The 14,194-nt window shown below is 40.6% G+C and overlaps 1 protein-coding gene across 2 annotated transcripts in view; it reads left to right on the top strand.

The window, feature by feature from the left end:
• The first annotated feature begins 7,649 nt into the window (after nt 1-7,649).
• Nucleotides 7,650-14,194, top strand: part of sema3h (sema domain, immunoglobulin domain (Ig), short basic domain, secreted, (semaphorin) 3H) — a 79,785-nt gene continuing 73,240 nt past the window's right edge. For both annotated transcript variants that reach the window (XM_079674534.1, XM_079674533.1), the window contains exons 1-2: nt 7,650-7,753; nt 12,678-13,242. In XM_079674534.1, coding sequence (XP_079530660.1) covers nt 13,143-13,242 — 100 coding nt within the window. In that variant the 5' untranslated portion in view covers nt 7,650-7,753; nt 12,678-13,142. The remainder of the gene's footprint in view (nt 7,754-12,677; nt 13,243-14,194) is intronic.

The raw sequence follows: 14,194 nt of genomic DNA, 5'->3' as shown, positions 1-14,194 counted from the left end.
ATCAAATATGTTGCAGTGCACCCTCACAACCTACTGAAAACTCCTTAACATAGCCAACATTTTGGTAAAACATATTCAACATATTCCACTCAGTTAAAAGTTGAAGGCTGGCCAACCGTCATGGTCCAAAAGTAACAGGAAATAAATGTTGAACTACAATTTAAGACCAAATAAAAATGTTTTGACCACCATGGCAAATGCTGGTAGGGCTGCTCATGTAATCTCTTAAAGATTTGTTGCAAGAAACACCAGCCTGTTTACATGGTCTGGTTTCAGAGATGAGCGCAGGCAGGTGACAATATTGCCACCTGTACTGAAGACCCTCTCTGAAGAGGAATTTGTGGCAGTGCTGCCACATATGACACAGGAAAAAAAGAAAAGACTCTGAACCCTTTCTTTGCCATTATATAAAAATAGTGTTGCTACAAAAGTATAAATTAGGCTTACTAATAAGATAACTCAGATCTGAAGCTACACAGGAATCTGCAGCCAGAGTGCAATAAAAAAGACAAAATTAATAGAATCAAACCCATTTTTTATTGCATTTTATTAGAGTATAAAAATAAATGCCTTTAAAATAAGATGCAAGCAACACTAGTTTCTTAACCTGAATTGATAATAGACTATAATCAATTTAAACAGAACAGATCTTAATGTTTGCATTCTACAATAAGCACTGCAGCCTTGCTCTTGTTGTTGGGCCTGGTGAAAATGGACTGTTGTGGATTTAGCTGTCCTTTCAGGTCCCTCCCCTTTTGGAAGAATTAGGAGGGAATTCTGTCTCGTAGCGTTTTTGCAGTTTTGAAATGCCGCTCCTAAATTACCCTTCTTCGATAAAGCCACGCTCGCATTGCAGATGAGACAGATGGATTTTGAATTGGAATATCAAAATAATCATCCTCCCACTCGGAGTGAAAATTATATATTTTGGGCTTTTTTGCTTCTGCCATAATTGCGGCCTTGTGCGTGTGCGGACTGTCACTCCTGTTGACACGGACTATAGAGGTTTCTCAATACTCAAATTTCCCCTCCTCGACTCCTATCCTCGACTCCTCTCCTCGAGACTTGGTGCCGCCCGAAGGAGATGCGAGCGGAGGATTGAGGAGGGGAACCGAGGAGAGAGGAGTGGAAGCAGCAGGCGGTTAGAGAAATGAGAACTCCTCTCCTCTGAGCGGTCATTTTAAAGAGACGTCCATTAATGATGACAGGCAGCACTCTGATGGACAGATGTGTTCATGACAACTTATATATATTTACTTTTAATTCATTGACAGTGCGGTATAATGAGACAATAACAGGCTACAGATGCCGACATATACACACACACACACACACATATATTTATATAAATATATATACAATTTCAGAATCAAACAAGTATGAGAGCACTCTCATAATAACGTCACACAATCAGAGACTGGATATGAACACTCACAACACATGTCACTCCCACGAGGCCGAGTGGGCTTTTAGGGAGGGGCGAAAGCGCACCCAGCAAAATAATCGTATTTTGTCAATTATGCTGTTTTCATAATCGTCGCAAGCCATAATCATAATCGCGATTAAAATACGATTAATTGCACAGCCCTAATAGCAACTGTCTTATCCCAAAATGAACAAACTAAATATGTACTGTTTTCCTATCAGACAGCTTCATTTCAAAGGAAAGTAAATCAATATTGTGTCCACTCATTATCATAAATTACGTTTAATTGAAACACATACAAATCGGTTAATCAGGATGACTGTTGAAAGGAAAGCAGAAGGCAGCACCACGCCACAGCCTCACTCCAGTGCTACAGAGAGAGAAGTGTGTGGGATGGCGAGGTGAGCCGTGTGGGATGAAGCTGGATGCTGTGGAGTAATATGCAGAAGCTTCCACTGGCAGAGAGTGGGGAACTGCTATAGCCAATATCAAACAGTAACCTTTTAGTATAGAAACATATATATTTAGCCTCATGTGCAGCACATATCACATTTTTATAAATGATGTGGAGGAGGGATTTAAAGTTGTAGTAAATGTAAGGATGGATAGCAGGAGGAGGCCCGATGGTTTACAAGAGGCGTAGTGGGTGGATGTGAGAGGAAACAAGAAGTCAGCCTGTGAAAGAGTGAAAATGACTCCCTCAATCACATCACCACAAGCCAGAACAATGTCAGTACCTAATGGCCACTGAGCTGCAATGTGTTAGCTTCAATGAGATTCAAAGAGTACATCTGCTGGCTTGCTTTGTAGCGAAAAATAGGGCATTTGTCCTCCAGAGCAAACTCTTTTTTGCACAAATAGCAGCTGTTGAGGCTGTTCCAATATTTCTCTCTGTCTCTTTCCAAAGACATAATAGCAAGCATGATGGAAAAAGTATGTAGAAAGAGAAAATACTAAGAAAAAGATAATTTTATAGGAACAAAATTAAATGTTTAATCTACAAATGTGGAGATCAATAGCATTCACTGGACATGAAGAATATCAAAAACGAATCTATATTAGTAACCATAGCTTTTGGATAAAGTGGTGGAGTAAAAAGAAGGCTAAAGATCTTTTCGCCATTGGAGTGGCAGTAAAAAAATTCAAAGAGTACAAGTACCTAAAAATGTGTGGGCTACTTAAAGACAGTTTGACTAAATGTGCTTAGTTTACATTAAACTGCTGTATTTCAGTGTTTTCATTAGCAACTTGAATATCATCATGAATAAAACTGCTGTTATTCACATTGCTTCACTCTAACAAGGCTACACCCAAATGGTGTCATACATGATATTAACAGATGCTACACGATGCTATCTACATCTCTTTCTGGTTAATGGTACAACCATAGACTGTATAAAGGGTACAACACTGCCACATAATGCACAACCATGTTGACTGGCTGACACATTACTGGGCTTTGAATAGACACTTATTTAACACAAGAGGCAACTTGTTGGAGCCACAGTGGTTCACCTCAATCTCAGCTTTAGTATTATGGTTATTCATCACTTATTAACAGAGTCTATGCGAGGGAAGTGACTGTGGCTCTCTGGAGAAACATTCAGAGCGAAACCACAGTCAAAGGGGAAGGAAGGATGTCCGTCACTGCCTGTTCCACCCAAAACTGGTGGCCGGGCATCATGTAAGAAACGCTGCCTCAGTGCCTCTGGTGCAACACTTGTAGAGGAATAAGCTGGAGGGAAGCCGCTGAGGAAGACGACGCTGTTCCCAGTTTCTCTCAGCGTCTCCCCCTCTCTCCCTTCATCTCATGCGGCTGGAGAGGAGTAGCGCGCATTGAAGCTCAACAGCCGGCTTTCTATACCAGTCTATTTTTAGCCCTTCGCAAGACCAACTATTTTAAACCAATATGAGCTCATCACCGACCCGAGTTGTCCAATAGGATGAGAGGCAGAGGAATAGGCCGTCCAATGGTAGGGAGAGAGAGGGGAGAGGAGGCGGGCCTACATCTGCACTTAAACAGACAGCAGTGTGTCAGAGAGAGAGACCTCTCACTCTGCCGCTTTTCCAAGGCACCACACACTTTTAACAGATAGATAATAGAATGTATTGTCCCCCAGCAGGGGATTTTATCCCAATAAGTTAAACAATTAATATTAGAGCTGTCTTATCATATTAAGAACATATTCTCGCACAAAAAACAAATAAGGAAACCTTTTTTTTGTTGTTGCTCAATTTACACTAAGGTTGCGTTTGAATAGTCCATTTAGCCTAGGAACCTTCCTAACCGAGTGAAATGACCCGGAAGTCCCTCAGTGGCAGCCATGATAAGTGCCGTTCGAATTCTCTAGAATGATAAGAAAGGAGGTTTCAAACTTCCTTTATAACCTCCTTTAGCTTAGGAACCACTGGACCTCCCTAACCGAAAGGAGAGGAGAAAATGCTGCCCCACAATGCCTTGCGGCCGCAGCATTTGACATCACACAACAATCTGCCGTTCACGGACACAAACGATTATGACGGAGAAATTATATCATGAAAGTTACGGTGCTTATTAAACATTTTAAAACAAATGTGGTAAGTTGCCAAAGTGCTTTGTTTTGAACGTTCATCAGTATTATAATCAACAAGAGAAATATGAACGTTAGTGTTTACTGAAATGATCAAATAAAGTCAACATAAATGTTGAAATTTCACTGAGCTGTGTGGGGTTTGTTCAACTTTTAAAAGATGTTTGAATGGTGATATACACAGTGATAGGTGTTAAAGACTAACGTTTATAATAAATACATTTGTATTGATTTTAAGACATTTTCATAGTTCATACAATCATACGTATTGGGATCATTTGCATTAATGTGGACCGGAGGGAGAGGGTGACGAGCATAAGTTTCACTTTCCTTTTTTATTTCAACTCCAATTTTCGTCATGAAGAATATGTTTCTCTGTTGTTCATAAAGCATAAAGCAACAGCATCAGAGCACGGTGCAGAGTCTCTAGATGAGTCCGTCGTTCTTATTAAACATCCATGTTGTAGTCCGTTGTATAGAAAACTGTAGTTTCCATAGTTTCCCCAAAGCAGCAGACGCACACAAGGGCCCCGTCTCAGGTCGGTTAAATTAAATCCTTGCTTCCCTCACTTGCGTCGTTTCCCTTTGTTTAGTCCCTCCCTGCAGGGAAGCATGGAGGGACGCAAGGAAACCACGAGAAGCAGGGAAATGAGTTTTAAGAGCAATGGGACGTCTTTTCCTCCGGAGCATCACGTGAAGCGACGTCCGTTTGTGATGACGCCGCCCAGCTGTTCGTCTGACAGCAGCTCTGTCCCTGTTATTTTCACAAACACCCCTGCCACACATTTACTGACACAAACATGTGTATCATCTGTTGTAGACCCCAATAAATAAAATCAAATAAGAACTCATTCTCAAAAAAGATAAACGCCATTCTTAAGATGTATAAACGAACAATAGTACGATTAATATTGATTAGAGTGCACAATAGAAATAAAAATAATTGAGAGAAGAAAAATATATATATTATCTATCAAAACCCAGTTAGATTAACATTCATTGGATTGCACACTTTGTTTGTTTGTGTGGATATGTAGTACATTAACATTTTAATAGCACTTAATGACTGACTGAATGGAAATGACAGTAAATGAAAATATAAAACTAAAAAAGCGATCATGAAAATGTTTCCAATAAATAAATACAATGATTTTTGACCACTTTGTTGTTCAGATATATAACATATGTGTAACTAAATGATACATGAATTGAAACAAAACACAGTTTAAACTGAGGAGTGACTCTCGTGAGTTTCATTTATTTTCTTCACTCCGCTGGGGTACTGCTCTCATGTCAAGAACAAGAAGCATGAGATCAGTGCATGCACTGCATCGTCCAATCAGTGAGCGATACACAGTAAGGGGGCGGGGCGAGTATCTGAATTTCATCGGAGGATGGACTGGTGGTTCCTCGATTATCGCTACTCCATTATCGCTCCTCGCTCCTCGATCCTCGGTCCTCCGGCAGAAATAAGAGCCATGGGACGGTACTCAAGATGGCGCAGACAAATCAACTTCCGGTTAGACCGAGGACCGAGGAGTGAGGAAATGAAAAATAGTCGACCTGAGACAGGGCCATCGACGTCCGCTGGCGCATCTTTACACGTCAGATAGTGAAAGTGCATTCGGATTCTCTAAAGTACCGCAGTCTCTTCTCCTAAGTCCTTTTGAATTCTCCTATCCACTATCCCTTAACCCCGTGACGTTTCACTCAGAGGTCAATCAATAGGAGATAGGGTTAGAACGTAGGAGCTGATTTTTAAACTATCTGAATGCAACCTAACTGAAATAGACTAAACAAGTAGAACAAGGACAGCAAATATACACAAATAACTGGAAATAGTTTACATATTTTCTTTTCTATTTTATCAGCTTAAGGTTGTTATGACATTTTGAGGACAATTCCACCCTGTCATGAATTTATCTAATTTAACATAGGGTTCAACATAATTGAACTCTGACCTGTGACACTGTGAGAACCACATAGCCTTCGTAGAGCCAGTTAAAGAGAGAATTTGGGATGACCCATAAGATTTCCTGTCACTGTGATCATGTATGCTGCTGCATCATTGAAAAATGATGAAAGAAATGCCTGTTTCTACTACTGATGAAAATTCATCTTTTACGTAGACGATCTTTGGGGATGACTTTGAACTGGTAGGTCTGGCTGCTCTGAGGTGTGTTTTTGGAGCAAGGCTATGACAAGGATTACCCCGTGACAGTGAGTCATGCACACCCACCTAAGTTGCTTCCCAAAGTTTTATTTTTAGACAGTCCGCACCGAAACACAACGCCCTGTGACCCATTTGTTTCTGTTCCTCCGGTGGGACAAGTTTATAGTCCCAATGACACATTTAACCTACAAAAAGACTGGTTTGTGTTTCCCACAGTTGACCGCAAAAATCATGTAGGCCTATTATTCAACTTTTCAGACTTACTGTGATTACTCAACCAAAATGCAGATGTTCATATTTTACCGTAGGTTCGTTCACCACTGCCTACAGTTTAGCAGCAGTCGCGCTCCCGTCAGCCGCACCCCCGCACAAAAGGTTCCAACATCCATGGTTCCAACACACCACGGCGGGAGCGCGCAGGACGGTCCGACCCGCTCCCTCCAAAACACCAACTCCACCCTGTCATACAATTCATCACATCTGCTAAATAATTTAAATCCAAACAATTCCTTGGGATTAAATGTAATTAGAATAAAAATGTGAAGGCATAAACTATACTTGATAATAATAATAATAATAATAATAATAATAATAATAATAATAATAATAATAATAATAATATAATAATAATAATTTAAATCCAAACAATTCCTTGGGATTCCTTGGGATGTAAGGCAATGCTACAACAGTATTTATTTATTTTTTCTCTATGATAAAATTACAAAAGGCATACCACAGAAAATGTAAATCATTTTAGAGATTAAGACTCCTCACTGAGACCTTTAAACGCATTAGTATCAATTGGGTGCATGCTTTTAAAAATACATAGTGAGAATAGCAACCTTCTTTTAGAAGAACAATTTTAATGGAAAACCATTTGTGTGCTGGTGTCCTATCAATTATTTGGTATGTAGTGATTAAAATGCAACAGAAATATTCAACCGTATAAATAGCTTTATATATACAGTCTATGATAAATGGTAATTTTGGTTATTGCTTAATTCTCCTTTATAAACATCTCACTTATTATTTAATTTTCTCACCAACCTTGAAATGAAGCAAAGTCTCTCTTGAAATACAAGTTTTGGCCTGTGTGATTCACAGCAAGTAAGAAGCCAGCAAAATAAAATATTCATTTTAAAATGTCAAACATACTCGGAACCAAATTTGAATGTAGCCTACCAATTTCCCCTCTCCTCGGCAAACAAAATGCCCTTATCACACACTGACCTCTAGTGAAATAACGCTGTAATTACATCTTTAATGTATTTATAACAAGTTGTTTCTTTTCTTAAATTACTTTTGCTGTCCTGACCTGTTTTGCTCACTCACAGCGTGAAGAAAGATTTCCAAATTGAGCAAAAAATACAATACACTAATCAACTCTCGTTGGAATTTTACTCTCAAGCACATTCTTACGAGAAGTCGACGAGACGAGAGATCTCGCAATCAGGTAAGTGGCGCGAAGAAACGTAAGATGGCAGCACAGCCTCACCTGTGCGGAGCAGAAACTTCTAATATCATCATGCACTGCAGCTTAATTCAGTTAGAGAAGCACATTGCGAGGGTCCACAGCCACATTTGGTAAGATTGTGTTATCCCATCCTTTTATGACAGATGTGTGCCCTCTCTAACTATGCAATTGTCTCACAATGACATTAAATATATGAAATAATCAAAGTTTAAACAACCATGTTAGGCTATAGCTAACTGGTACAGTAGCCCTTTAGTCATATTTCTAACAGCCTAATTGATGCTTTTTCTTCTCTTTGCTATTTGCATCATCCATCATATCATATACACTGTGAATTGATGACATTAGGGTTCATATCAGCTTGGTGAAGCTCAACATAAAAGACAACAAGATAGAAGGAGAAGAAGACAAAGAGCGCTCATTAAATGATGCATTCTCACTCAACCCAGGAAACACAGGGAATGTGGCAATGTCCATGAGTAAATGGACGTGTGTTTGTGTCTCTGTGGCTTGTAAAGAATAGAAGCGGTGAGATCTGAGGCCTAATGAGACCAGAGCTCCCACGCTAATTTAACAAATTTGCGTCCCTTGTCAGAGAAATCAGAGGCTTTTTGTTCACCGTTGTTAGGAGTTCATTAGTTGTGATTAACAAGCTGACTGATCAGGAAAAGTTGGTAAAGAGGTTGTAATTATCCTGTCTCCATAACTCGAAGGTTTAGGATGTCCATGTTAGCCAACTTTCTGGCGACAGCTTAAAGTGAGAAGTGTCATTTGGAGATTTTAAACCGACAAAACTGTGCTAAAAGCCTGTCTTTTCCATCTTTCTTAGCGATGTGATGCACAGGGAGATTTAAACAGTAAGAACAACTATTTTGTTTTGTTGGCCATATATCCCACCACCAAAGAAGAATCTGCATCTTAAGTGGCTCGTGTTTTTTTTTAGGGTTGGCTTTTTAGTACATGGCTTACAGGCAGGGCCGGCCCTGACCAATTTGCTGCCCTAGGCAAGATTTTAGTTGGCGCCACCCCCCCCCTCCAAAATGCAGACACTCACTATGACTCGCGCATGCATGCACCAAAACAGAGAGATAAGGACACAAGATGTGTGCAAATGTATTTAGTATCCTATCCATGTGAACATGATTTAAAGAGCAACTTGCAGGTTTTCTTTTTTATTACATTTATGCTTAACCTTGCCTGAAAATTACAATTACAAATGTTAATGCAGGATTTGATATGTTTTACAAGACATAAGGGCAGGAATTCAGAGGAAAAGGAGCCGTTTTAAGCTCTGCTACTAAAAACGGTTTTTTTAAACGTCAAACGCGTCATATTACGTCACATGGGGGAGTTAACTTTCTCGGACTCGTTCTCTGCCCAATCCGCGGTAGTAGTTTGTAGTTGGTTTGTAGTTGGTTTGAGCGGTTGTGATTTAGTGAGCTGGTTTTTTTTCGGTAATTTTACATTGCATTTCACCATTTGTAATCATGGTGAGCTTGTGTTTGTGCAGGTTGCACAAACTCAAGCCTGTCAGGGCATCAAGTCCACAGTTTCCCTCACGGGAAAAGGACCGGAGCTAGCGTTCGTTCCTGGGTGCGTTGTGCATCCACCTCCCTGCAGCACATACTCCGTCTCCACAGCTTTATCGAGAAACCGTATTACATCTCTCTCCCCCCCTTCGCTGCTCTCTCTCTCCCCCCTTCGCTGCTCTCTCTCCCCTCCGGTACACGGCACCGTAAGACGTAGTTTGGAGTTGCATTAGGTAACGCTGTGGTGGCTGTACTGCTCCAGCCGTCTCCTTTGTGTTTGTTTGTTTCCCCCTGTCTGTGTTGTTTGTGTGTGCGTGGTGACTGTCACTCCTGGCTCCCGGCTCAACCTCCACTCACCTGCTGCAATCAGCTGTGCACCCTCCCCGACTACACACCTGCTTTCCATCAAGCCATTTACAACGGCATATCAACGGAGGCTCCACAACCTTTCTCCGCTAGATCGTCAAGTATCAGCCGTATCTCGCGTCTCCCCTCCGGTCAGCACCGTAGTGTAGAGTTGCATTAGGTAACGTGAGATACGGCTGATACTTGCGCATTAGTTTCTGTTATGGATCAGTATCAACAGTCCTGCCAGTAACGTTACTATATTATCAATACTACTTTAGTTATAGCCTGATATATGATTGCTAACTTAACAATGTTGTGATGTGACTGACGTTAGCTAACGTGCTAATGCCGGTCACTCACCAAGACAGCTGCTCTGTTCTCCACTGGTTCTCCACACAGCAAACCTCCATTTCTCTTCGATGGCCGTTATCTTTTCTAATCCTTGGCTGCTCCTGGTCTCTTCGACGCCTTGCAGGCTCATAATTATAATCATATACATTCGAATATATATTTTGAACCTCTTCTGTGTCAAAACTAGCATTGTGATCCATGTTTATTCATACGTTAGACCGGCCGCTCTCCCCCTTGTTTCCCCCATGTTACGTCCCACGCGGGAGGTCACGTGCAGAGGCTTTTTTATGCAGAAGTGAAAATGTCTTACTAAAACGACACCAGATGTCACTGTAGTGTATATTTCTGTATATTTTTGGGAAAATCTAGTGTATTCATCATTTTCCTACACATTTATTAACTGGTGTCTCTAACCTGCAAGTTGCTCTTTAGGTCGGGGGTGGACCTAACATCCCCTAGGGGGGTCCGGGGGCATGCTCCCCCGGGAAGATCATTTTTTCTTCATATTGAAGTTAAAAGCATCAATCTGGTGCACTTTGAGAGCAACATTAAGAGATCTATGGATACATCTCTCAACACCCATATGAGACAGAACTGTAAGATTTTCTTTTTCTGGCAAAAAAAGAACTATTTCACATAAACCATGTTTTTTACTGGGGCTGGGGCAGTTCAGCTTGATTTGGGGGGGGGGGGGGGGGGGTGCGCCATAGTTTATGGGCGCTGTACGCAATATAGGCGTAGTTATGTTAGTATAAGATAATAAATTGTGTTGTTATGAAATAAAAATAAAAATATATATATATTTTTTTACTTTAAATATTTTTTTTTATCCCCAATTTTTGCCTCCCCCGATGGGTTGATGCGCCCTTAGCATTCACCTATACTGCAAGGGCCGGCCCTGCTTACAGGTCAAATGAAAGCTTTATGAGATGATTGCAGTTTCTTGTTACTAGCAACCACATGATTATAAAACATACAACAAGCAGCAGCGACTCCTAGTGACTCACTGACTCTCACATGTTCAAATGATGACTGCAGCGTCCGCTGTTTCCTGCTTTGATATTGCAATAGTGCCATTTCAAAATATCAGAACCTATTTTTACACTTTTAACGTTTACACTTTACTATTCAGGTTTTCCCTAATTTGTAGATCTCAACCGTAACAATTTTAGTTCTCTTATACTGTATTTTTTAAATAGTGTAAGTGTGCACTTTGCAAATGTTTTACCACCGACTGGATTAACACATTGGTAACTCAGCCTCTACATTTGCAGTTTCAAACACACAGCTTTTTGTAGGACTTTCTGTTGAATATCATCTGTCGCACAGGATTGGTGACTCTTATGTTACCAAATCATTTCAAATGTATATAAGATCTTGCCATTATGTAAGTTATTTATCTCGTAACTTGCTCGTATGTAATATTTGCACTGCTGTTTGATTGACAGGTGATTTGGGCCACAATAGAGACATTACAACAACGAGCGGTAGACAGCAGAGAATATAACTACTTACTGATAACAATAATAAATGTATATTTGTTGCTCTTAAAACTGAGCAAAAATGTGTTCATCTTTAGGGAATGATATTGAGCTGCACAAACATCTCATGTATTAATCAACATGAAGCTTCATTAGGGGTCACTCTAGCAGGGCACGTGCCATCAGTGGAGGAGAAACAGGAAGGGACCTCGTCCTCTTCTTCTTTTAAATAGTCATTTAATTATCCAGCAGGTCTGAGCAGATATGCCCATATCCAATTCAAAGCTGTATAAGGCTGTGTAAACAACACATTACAGAACTTCTAATTGTAATGTTAAACTGCTGGGTCATATTCAAAAAAAATAATCTTCACTAATTATACAATTGCAAACAAATGTGGAGAATAAATCATTTACGATTCAGAAATCCTTGGAGATAGTCTATACTTGTTCATTTGCACACAACCTAAATTCATTATTTATCCCGGAGAATGAATAAATTGTCCCTGTTAGCCCGTGATTGAACTTGAAGCTGGTGAAAAATTCAGTCAGTGCTGCCGTAGCCCAGCGCGCAGCTATCTAATGACAACAACAGAGCGAGAACAGAGGCATGGGCTTTAATTATTGCATCTGGGTCGGGAGTAGAAACGAAGGAAAAGAATAATGAGGAGGAGGAGGAGGAGGAGGAGGAGGAGGAGGAGGAGGAGGAGGAAAGAGACTCATCGAGAGACTTTGGTACTGAGAATATTAAGGAGAATGTTTGTTTTAGAATCGATTTAATGATTTTACTCATTACTTTTAATGCTCTTCATTGCTTGGCCCAAGTTTCACTTGAGTCTGTTTCCCCAACCTGCTCTGAGGTCCTGAGGCAAGAGCCTACTGGCTTTTTCATGGCAAAACTTCACAAATAATCAGTGCAGAACTTTTGCTGTTGGGCACCTCAACTCTGATCTGCATGTTTGAATATCTTAAAGGGCCCTATTACGCTCATTTTCAAGGTTCGTAGTTGTATTGTGTTGCTCTACTGTGACATGTGTACATGCTCTAATGTTCAAAAAGGTCTTCTTTCTCCTCATACTGCCTGTGCTGCAGCACCTCTTTTTACCCTCTGTCTGAAACCAAAGCTCAAGAGTTAAATATTATAAAGAAACAAATAAATTATAGCAAAGAAAATGAGTGAGTGAGAGTACGGGAAAAAGAGAAACACTGTTAAAGAGAGGGAGTGAGAGCATTAGAAACATTGTGAATAAAGATGAAAGCTCATTTGTCCAACTAGGTTTTACTGGAGCAGTGAATAGGGGTGTGTGCCTGCATCTGTGTCTGCAGGGTGGCCACAAGGATCTGCGATCTTGCTCCCTCCGCCTTCCAGAGAGAGAGAGAGAGAGAGAGAGAGACAGAGAGAGAGAGAGAGAGAGCAGTCACACGCAGAGAGGAGCTGGGACGAGAGACAGAACAGAAGAGAGCTGTCAAGCTGCGAGGAGGCAGCGGAGAGACGACTTAGTTTTTTCTTGGAATACATGTTCCCTCCATCTCTGAAGCCCACACACACACTCAAAGAATATAAGCAAGCACACAAACACACAGATGGGGAAGTGTGAGTGCTGCTGTTGAATCATTTTTAGGATCTGGACTTACTCAAGCGCGTTTGGATTCAGCATCTTTGGACTTTTTCTTACAGTGCAACACTGGATAAAGAGTGTGTTGAATGCAACAGTGAGATTTTGACTGACACTTTCAGCACTTGGACTCACTGTACGTTTGTTTGTGTGTCTGAGGAGGAGGAGGAGGAGGATGTATCGGTTGGTGACAGCGGTGCTGCTCGCCCACCTCGGGGCTTCCTTTACGGGTGCATGGAGGGCATCTCAACCAAGACTGCAGTTCACCCACTCCGGTAAGACACTTTTTTTGTTGCCATCATTCTTCACTCTTATTTAATCTGTCCCGCTCTCATTTTCCAAACACACACCGTGCAGGTGACCGGTTTCACACACCTTCTTCTTATGTTTCACGTGTCTCTCTTTCATGTTGGATTCTCGCCCACTAACTGTCATGCGATATCTTGAGCAGAAATGATACCGCTGCCCTTCTGTCCCTCTATTTGTTTTGGTTCTTTCCCACACTCTCTAACTTCCTCTATCCTTGCAATCACCTGCATTACACTCATCTATCTCCAGTACTCAAGTTTCTCTGTAAAAGCCTGGACTACTTATTTGGACTCTCCAACACACTTGCAGTGTTAGAAACTGAGTGTTCCCCCCTAAATGACACCTTTGTCATTTCAATTGGTTACCACAGCACAGTTATGGCAGCTGTCAGGTATATAAGACACCTTACAGCACAGTTTTAGCTTATTCCAATGTAGGTCTGAACTCAGAGTTATGCCCATTTCTTTCAGGTATGATAACATTTTACATTTTATCTGGGTATATGGTTACATTGCGACAAAAAACAAGTCAAACAGGTTGTAAACAAGCAAATACTGTAACCAGATGATCCAAAACCACTAATAACTAAGTAATTGTAGCCTAAATAAACTGAAATGTTGCTTTTTCTCTATCATTACACAGCAAAACTGTGTACAAACACACTTACAGAAAGTAGAGTGCCTTAAAGTTCAATAGTGAGTCAGGCTTTAATCTGAGGTGGATATTTACAAAGGACAGTTTGTATTAAAGCTTTACTATCTATATATTATCTCTCTACATTTATCACAGGGTTCTAATCGCCTGAGTTTTTGTTTCTCGTGCTGTTTAACAAAACTTCAATTAACTTATAGACACAATGAACAAAAGTATGACAATGTAATCTCTTATTTAAAGATCTATAAAGGGCCCATGTCATGC

This window comes from Notothenia rossii (genome assembly GCF_949606895.1).
Source record: "Notothenia rossii genome assembly, chromosome: 4".
NCBI lineage: Eukaryota > Metazoa > Chordata > Actinopteri > Perciformes > Nototheniidae > Notothenia > Notothenia rossii.
The sequence above is the reverse complement of the archived record's forward strand: the minus strand, read 5'-3'. Positions and strand labels throughout refer to the sequence as shown.